The sequence below is a fragment of the Mustela lutreola genome, chromosome 1 (genome assembly GCF_030435805.1).
Source record: "Mustela lutreola isolate mMusLut2 chromosome 1, mMusLut2.pri, whole genome shotgun sequence".
Taxonomy (NCBI): Eukaryota; Metazoa; Chordata; class Mammalia; order Carnivora; family Mustelidae; genus Mustela; species Mustela lutreola.
In genome coordinates, this window is record NC_081290.1 from 212811097 (window position 1) to 212819635 (window position 8539).

General features: G+C 51.9%; 1 protein-coding gene across 4 annotated transcripts; it reads right to left on the reverse strand.

Annotated features, from left to right (window-relative positions):
* Positions 1 to 2084: 2084 nt before the first annotated feature.
* IZUMO1R (IZUMO1 receptor, JUNO) lies at positions 2085 to 7937 on the reverse strand. Of its 4 annotated transcripts, none has more exons than XM_059186331.1 (5): positions 7648 to 7937; positions 6376 to 6566; positions 5510 to 5698; positions 5169 to 5399; positions 2085 to 5001 (listed from the first exon to the last, which is right to left on the reverse strand). In XM_059186331.1, the coding sequence occupies exons 2-5, from the start codon at positions 6514 to 6516 to the stop codon at positions 4669 to 4671; spliced, it is 894 nt and encodes a 297-aa protein (XP_059042314.1). In that variant the 5' UTR covers positions 6517 to 6566; positions 7648 to 7937; the 3' UTR covers positions 2085 to 4668. The 4 variants fall into 4 exon arrangements, with proteins under 4 accessions (XP_059042314.1, XP_059042308.1, XP_059042301.1 ...); XM_059186325.1 differs by having other exon boundaries at positions 6376 to 6544; positions 7648 to 7936; XM_059186318.1 differs by having other exon boundaries at positions 6376 to 6541; positions 7648 to 7935.
* Between the last annotated feature and the right edge of the window lie 602 nt (positions 7938 to 8539).

Consider the following 8539-nt stretch of genomic DNA (forward strand, 5'->3'; position numbering starts at 1 on the left):
CATGACTTTCCCACTTTGATATGAAGACTTACTGAGGAAACTTACTCAAAAAAGAATCTTAAAACAAGGGAAGCATACATGTTTTCGTTTTTCACCTGCTACCCAGAGCTTCCCAGCGTTCTCTGAGAAAGGACTTGAACAGGGTTTGATGGTCCCATAGTGGAAAAGTCAATGGGTTGCATCCAGTGGAAGGAATGCCCTCTACTCAAGACCTGCCTGGTACAATCTAGGCTAGGGAAAACAACTCTTACTAATGGGAGCATCAGAATTGAGTTATCCAAGCTGTTGCTTCCTTTGTGATCATTCTCTCTTCCCCACATTTCATCTTCTATGTATTTAGTGGCACTGTGTATACAAGGATGTCCAAATTTCCTAAAATCTTCCTAATAGTTTCTGAGTCTGCCACATTCTGGCTTACAGTCTCTCCTGTAGTCTAACTTATTGCCTCCTAGAGCTTTACTCACAATGAAGTTCCTACCACTGCATTTCTTATGTCATTCCCCTCCTGCACATTTCATCCTATACATTGACCTCAACCTCTTTGTCTCCAGTTTGGCCCCCTTGTAATCTTTTCTTTATACGATGAGATCTTTTTTTAAACCTGCAGTTTCTGCTTACAGAAGATAAAGTGAATTACTGGGATCTCACCAAAATATTTATTTCTCAGTGTTCCTTTATGAAAGAGTATGAAGGAAATCACCAATGAATAAGAGATTTCAATAAATATTTAGAAGATAACATGTGGAAGCCCACCAAAGGGAACAGGGTGTCCACAAGAAGTGGAAGAGGCAGCTTCAGTGAAGGAGGAGCTCATCTTCCGGGCAGAACCTCTGAGAGGCTCTGGGTTCAGCGTTGGCAGGCATGAGGGGCAGAGAGAGGAAGTCTATACATGATCACTCCCATGTCTTCTACCCAAATCTGGAGCTCGGGTAACCCAATTTTAACCCCCAGATGGGGTCTTCTCCAAAAAGTCAAATCCTAGATAGTGCTGAAGCTTCGTGTATGGTGAAATTTATGGTGTGGCATCCCAAGGAGAGCCATCTTTATTCCAGTATTTGAGGGGTCCGCTGTCCATATAGCTCCCGCCAACTCTGTCTTGCAAGACTGCACATACAAGTGGAAGATGGCTGGGTGTATATAAAAGTAGTTTTAATCAATTTTCTGCAGTAATCAGCCCAGAAAGCCAACTGCTATCTAAATCAGATTTATGGGAGGCTGGAGCACTATTTTAACCACGAGCCCAGGAAGCCAAACAATCACCCCTTTAGCAATTGGTCCCAAACAGTCAGGACTTGATTGAGTGACAGCTTCCCTAACTTTTATCCTTGCTTCCAACTGAGGATCAATCAGAGAAAGCCAAGTACACATTTCTAACCAATCACATAGGATGCCCCTCTTCTAGTTAGCCTGCCTATGGCTTCCCCATGACAACAGCCTCAGATAGGGCATATCTGAAGCTTTAAAACCTTCTCTATCTGCTTTTGAGTCTCTGTCAAAACCCAAGTGATGGTGGCTGACTTCCATGTTACAGTAAGCTCTGACCGAATAGCCTTTGCTTATTCTCATTTACTTCCACACTCAGGAGCTGTCCTCTAGCCAACAAGCCTTCCCCCTATACCCAGAACTCCCCATCAGCTTTGCTAGTAGGAGAAAGATCCTCAGACACTACCCTAGGAAACTTATACCAGCTAGAAAAAAACCAAAACAGCTCATCATTCTTGGATGTGGATACGCAACCAAGGTCACCAGACGCAGAGAAAACTAGCGGCACACGGGGGATGATGAAGATAAAGAGAACAGATTGCCCTTGGAGGAAACAGGTCATTCAGACACTAGAAGAAAAGACTTAAAAAAATTCTAATTAGATCCTCAATGGGATTTGAGAAGAAATAACAGCCATAAAACCAAAACAGCAGGTTGTGAAGACCAAGGGAATTAAAAAAAAAATCGCCTGGAAATTAAAAATGGATTGCCAAAATTAGAGAGATCGGAAGATTAAGAAAGTAACAGAATAGAGAGCGAAAAGGTGATCTGTGTGGCAGAAAAGATAAGCCACCTTTTGTAACTTTTATTAAAATTTATTTTTTTAAACGATTTTATTTATTTATTTGACAGAGATCACAAGCAGGCAGAGAGGCAGGCAGAGAGAGAGGGAGAAGCAGGCCCCCTGGGGAGCAGTGAGCCTGATGTGGGGCTCAATCCCAGGACCTGAGCCGAAGGCAGAGCCTTTAACCCACTGAGCCACTCAGGCACCCCTTGTAACTTTTTCATAGCTAAATCCAGAAGTGGTTCGAAGCGGGTAGCCCTGGAGCTAAGGGGCTGACTGGCTGGGGCTCTGTTGTTCTGTGTTGGGGGGGTTTTGACCTCCAAGTTATAGCCATATGTATGGATCTCTCTGCTTGAAACAAATCACTCAACTGCAAATCTAACAATTCTATTCCACTACTGAAAAACATCACTCCTCTAACCACAGACAGGGAGAAAACTTGGTCTCTTTCCTGACCATGGCCGGCCATAAGCCTGTCCTCTCTCCCAACATTTGCCCCAGTCCCACTTGCCAGGGTGTTCTGTGGAAGCCTCATGAGCTAGGATTGTGGGGTCAGACCTACCTGATTTCAAATCCACATATCTGACTTAACTTGAAAGGCAGGTGTAAGGGTGACTCTCAAGGCTTTTGGAAGGATCAGCTAATGCATGTTAGGAGCTTAGCAGAGCCGCAGGCACGGAGTAAATGATCAATAAACAGTAGCAGTCACTAGGGCTCCCAGAACTGGTCTTGTTTGGGCTATCTCAGTGTTAACCTTACTTTGATTAATTTTATATTTTTATCTAAAAATACTTTAAAAAAAGTCATTTAACTCTCAGCTTTAGAACCACACGCATATCCTCAGACACTTCATTCAAGTCCTTAATTCTTTTTTTTAGTAAAGTGATAGTTTATTAAGTGAAGATAGAGAAAAGCCAAGTCCTTAATTCTTAAGAAATTTTACCTATATGTATTTTTGAAGCCACAATTTCTTGATTCACTTAAGAGTAGGTAAAGTTCCTGTTTCAGATCACCAGGGCCTTAGGGACTGGCTGGTTTTTGATCAGCCTTTTTTTGTTGTTGGTTCTATGCTTAATGAAAAGATCTCTCTTCAGTGGGCTCAGGCATCACCCCCTTTGTGAGGATCCCCAGCCCAGTCCCTGTTCTCTCAGGCTTCCAGCAAAGTGCTTTGTGTCCCCTGCTAGTGCCAGTCTCCTACTCCAGACTCTGAGCACCTCACTTAGGAGGACCGTCCTCACTGGTTTGAGAACCCGAGTGCCCGAGCTGTGTCTGTTCAGGAAGGAGCACATTCAGGGGGAGGGTGGAGGGTTGGAGATAGACTTTAATGATGAGCAAGTCTTACTGGTGTCTGGTGAGAATGAGTGTCAGAAAAGCCAACTACCTTGGGGGCTGACATATTAGAAACCCTCTTTGTCAATGGCAAGGTTATAGGGAAGGGGCCATCTATGCTGAGAAGCTGCTGGGCTTCTGGTTCTGGAACGTTCCGGGTGGGTGGATTGGCTCCCACGCCACTTACAGAAGGGGCGTGAAGGCTGTCCCAGTGCCTCTTCTCTGGTTCAGTTCTGACTTCTGTCTTGTTCTTTATGGTGTGGCACTGCCTGAGAAGCACAGACTGTAGCCCAACAAACAGTGGCATTGGCTTTTCCCTTTTTCTTTTTGTAAGTTAAGAAATCATGAAGTCCAACTCCATCATGCCTCTTGGTGGGGGGGGTGGGGGAGCCACCCAAAAGTCCCTTTTGGACTTGCCAAAAGTCCTATAGAAAGCAGTAAAACTGGAATAGAGCCCTGGCTTCCAGAATTCCTGAGCTGTGTGTTGTGAATCTGGGGTTAAAAGAGTAGGAAATGGCAGCTGGGAGGCTCCCTCAGTTAAGCGTCCACCTTCGGCTTTGGTTAGGATCCCAGAGTCCTAGGATCCAGCCGCCAGAAGTTTGCTTCTCCTCCCCCACCCCCTCCAATCAAGTGCTCTCTCACCGCTTGACCTCTCAAATAAAATCTGGGAAAAAAAAAAAAAAAAAAAAGAAGAAGAAGAAGGAAATGCCTCAAGCATTGAGGGGACTTAATCCTGTATCCAAGATAAAACCAGTGGTCTGGGTGGTCCTTACCCTAGCTTTGCGTCTTCTGTATGGCACAGGGCTTATGGGGGCTGGGGGGAGTGGGTGTGGAAAGTCTTCCTCCCAGGAGGAGTTCTGAGGAGGGAAGGAGAGGACCTGGCACACGTGAAGAAGCTAATTGTTAGGAGTTAGGTCGCAGCCAACTCTGAGACGTCAGTGCAGCAGGCGGACTGGCTCCCCGACGGTAGGGCTAGGACTGAGTGGGTCACATGGAGGGGGAAGGTCAAGTACAGTTTTATTGGAGGCCCCCTGGTGGGACAGGAGGCCAGGGTGGTGACCGCCAGCTCTGTCCTGGCAGAAGGTGGGCACACCCTGGACGAGAAGGGCCTGGAGCCCCACACTGGAGTCCGCAGAGGACCCGTCAAGGCAAAGGGAGAAGGCCACGTAGGCGCTTCAGGCCTCTGCTGCTTTCCAGGCAGCGGAAGACAGAACATGAGCAGAGTGGGATGGCGGGGGGCGGGGGCGGCTAGAACTGAATGTTCGGTGCTCGGAGCCCCCGCTTCTGAAGCCTCAGTGTCTCCGGCCCCCAGCCTGTGCTGCTCTATTTACAGGAAGGACCCAAGAGAGGAGGAATGTGGGTGGGAGAAGAAGGGGCTCTGGGGATAGGAACGCCGGGAGCAGAGAGAAGGCCAGGAGCTTGCAGGGGTGGTCCCGGGACGGGGCTGTGCTGGCAAAGAGGCGGGTCACGGCCACATTGGGGTTGCCCTGAGCAGGCTCAAACCACTTCTGCAGGCACTGCCCGCTGTTCCGGTGCTCAGGGCTCGCCTTGAAGGAGTGACTCCAAATCTTCTCACACAGGTCAACCGGGGTGGGGAAGTAATGGGGGAAAGGGTGGCAGAAGGCCTGTGCAGGGCAGAGGTTCTTGCCTGTGGCGGGATGGAGGCACACCCTTAGCTCCCCCTCCCCTCCCCATCCCCCCCATTCTTCACCCTTGGGGAGCAGAGGGGGCTTGCGCTTGCCCTGCGGGCTGGGGGGGTGGGGGGAAGCGCTGCTGAGCGAGCGACACTTACCCTCAGTCCGGTCCCAGCCATGCCAGTCGGCTTTGCAAGTGTAAGACGTGCGGCAGTCTTCCCACCACTGCTCACAGTCCTCCCAGCACAGGGGCACCTCCAGAATTCGCTCGCCTGGCCCGCCCGAGTCCAGCTGGATACAGGCATGGCAGGTGACAAGAATGCTAGTAGCATGGCCTGAGGAAGCTGCCTCTCCAGCTTTTGTCCCAACCCGGCCTCTGACTGCGCTGCCTGTAGGGGGACAGCACGGCCTGCGCTGCTAGCAGCGTGGGGCTCAGGTCCTCAGTAACAGCACACTGCGTGGACCTGCCTCCTGCCTGCCCCTGCCCCAGCCTCCTGACCTTCTGGATCCAAGGCCCCAGGTTTGGGGAGCACTGGTATAAGCAGATGGCCTGGAGGAAGTGTTTCTCGCAGTCTGGCAGCATCACCCCACAGTGGTGCAAGCTGAAGTTGTAGAGCAAGGGCAGGTCCAGGTGGGTGTTCAGGCTGGTGTCTGCCCTGCAGCACGCATTGCCTCGCCAGGGGTTGCACTGAAGGCCAAAGAAGAAGGAAAAGGCATGGGGGTTGGTAAGACATGGGAGAAGGAGGAGGGCCTGGGCAAAGGGGATGGCTTCAAGTCAGCAGCACCCATATAGAAGAAAAGTGGAAATTCACAGCCAAAGGGCCCCGGCACACTGATCTCCATGGTGCAGGCTGCTGCAGTCCTCTAGAGACTGGACTTGCAGAGGGTCACCTCCTGAGGGGCCGCTAAGGAGCCCCACGAACCCCAGGGGGATGTGGAGCCCTGAGAAGAGCTCCCAGGGAAATGCCAGTTCCACAACTCCACCCTGCCCCCCATCAATTGCCTTTAGGGCTTGGGGAGGGGTTGCCAGAGTCCTAGGTCTTCCCCTGCCTATTGGTAGGAAGGCTAGAGGAGGAGGACCTGGTTTGCATTTATGCCAAACCAGTGCTGAGCCTCCTGGATCACCACCTGCCCCTGTTCCCCAAGTGACCCAGAAGCTCAGAGATGGGAATTTTGAAGCACTCAACAGTTATGATCTCAAAAGGCCATAGTGTCCCTCCAGTGGCTCAGGCCCCAATACCAGCATAAGGAACCACATGAGATAGGGTTGTTGGTGGTTCAGAAACCACTGTGGCATTTATGTCCCTTCCCTGAGCTTCCAAAGCAAGCCCCCTCCCACCCCCAGGCAATATCTGGCCTCTGTACCTCTTTGTAGAGCTGGTCTTCTGGGCCAGGCTCTCGCTTGTGGTGTTTGGTGTTCATGCAGACATTGAGCAGCTCGTCCCCAGCCCAGGTGGGTGGTGCAACTGTCCACAGCCCTAACAGGAGCAGCCACGACCGATACATGGCCGATGGCAGACAGGAACCACACCTGCTTGGGTGAGAGATCAGACAGGCTATCCCAAGGAGTGAGGTTGAGTGTCAGGGCTCTCTCAAGTGACCATGACCTGCTCTTAGAACCTCTATCGGAGGTGGCATCAAAAAATGTCAGGGCGGGTAGGACATACTTTAGCGTTCTGACACCCACTCCCAGTGATGTACGGACACCTAAAGGGAATCCCAGGAAGAGCCCAGGCCTAAGGTGAGGGAGGGTCAGTGTGGAATGGCTCCGGCCTGGGAACTTTTCCTGGCCCCTCCCTGTTGGAGGCAGACCTCTCCCCTCCACCCCCCAGCCCCCTGCCAAGACACAGGGGCTGGGAATTCAGAGCTTTGATCCCGGATGAGCAAATGCTCAGTAACCAGATTCTACAGGGCGCAGAGGGCATAGTGGGAGCAGGTGGTGGGCCAGGTGCAGTGCTTATGCCATTGATGGCCAGCCCAGACTGCAGGGCTCCCTCCCCAAGCCACTGGTCCCCACCCATTCCCTCCAAAGGAGTCCTCCCCTTCACCCCCCTACCCCACCCACCCCTCTCCCCTGGGAGTGGTGGTTCTGCTTCCACTGGACCCAACCCAACTCCCACCCTCCTGAGCAGGAACTTTGGGGGTGGGGAGAAAAACCCAGCAGGAGCGTGCCCACTCAGCTGTGCCTGTCTTGCACATCCGAAGCCCGCTCCTCAGCACAGGAGCAAGGAGGCGGCTTCCCCTCTTGGGGTTTGCTGAGCTCTGTGTTTCCAGCTCTGATCTGGGTAGTAAGGCAAGGGAGGGGAACAGACTGAAAGAAGAAAGGCAGAAGAGCACCCTGTGTCAAGTGCCCAGTGCCTTACCCATCCAGGGAGCCCCTGGCTCCCACAGTCCCCCCGTGCTCGCAGGAAGGCCACTGTGGCCCATCACAGTGAAACTGAAAACCCCTGGCCTCACCTAAGTTTTGAGCAGCCCACAGGCTGGGGATGGAGACCCCAGCCCCTCCCCCCCCAATCTGCCACTACCCCCACTCCAGTGTCAGGCACAGCTGTGACCATGCAGTATCTTTCAAGAAGCTGGTTTAACAGGGGAACAGAGGAAAGATGCTGCCTCTTCTCGTGCTTTCTGCATACTTACTTTCAACGTGGGAGCTGCTCCCTCCTGCTTCCAGAGATGGGAGGCTGCCATCTTGCCCATTTATGGCCCCCTCCACACAGCCCAGGTGCAGACGCAGAGCTCCAGGTGGCGCCCCTTAAATGGCATCCATCTCACGGAGCTCAGCTCGGAGCTGGAGGCTTTCACTTTCTCAGAAAAGCAGAGACCCGGTAGTAGGAAGGCTCCTGGGCTCTGGTCAGCTACTGACTTTTGTTCTTGGCCCTGCTCCTGGCCAGCCGGATGGCCTGGAGAACGTGGCCAACTCTCTGTAAGTTTGCCTGTCTGTATAAAGGGCTGTTTCGTAATAGGGGTGGCTGGGAGAAAGAAATGAAGGAGAAAATTCACAGAAAGGACTCCACAGGACTCCACAGGACTCTGTGCCTGGCACAGAGTAAGTCTTTTGGCTTTAATTCTTTTCCTTTATCCTGAGAAGCCTTTGTCTCTGGGTCCCTGCCTTCTGCCTGCAGCTCCACCTGGCCCTTTGTGGGCTCAGACACCTGGGATGGCACCACCCGGTGGCTTGAGTGACAGTGAGCGACCTCAGTCACCTTGCAGGCACCAGGGTTCCTGCTGGTGCCTGCATATAAAACAGGGCCTTGGAGACACAAGATTTTCAATGTGTGACCAAAGCCCAATCCAACAAAACCAAGAAAGCCCCCGCCCGGCTGCAAGCCCACTGAACGGCCTCCCTGAGCATGCAGAGATCCTTGTCCTGTGAAGTATTCTGCAGCGCCCTCAGCCATGTACGTGTTCACAAGAAAGTCCTCAACCAAGAGAGGCTGGCAGTCTCGAACAGGACTCTTGGGAGAGGCCCAAAGGTGATGGGAACTCTGGAAAAGGAGCCCCTCCCTTGCGCATTTCCTAAAACAGGTCC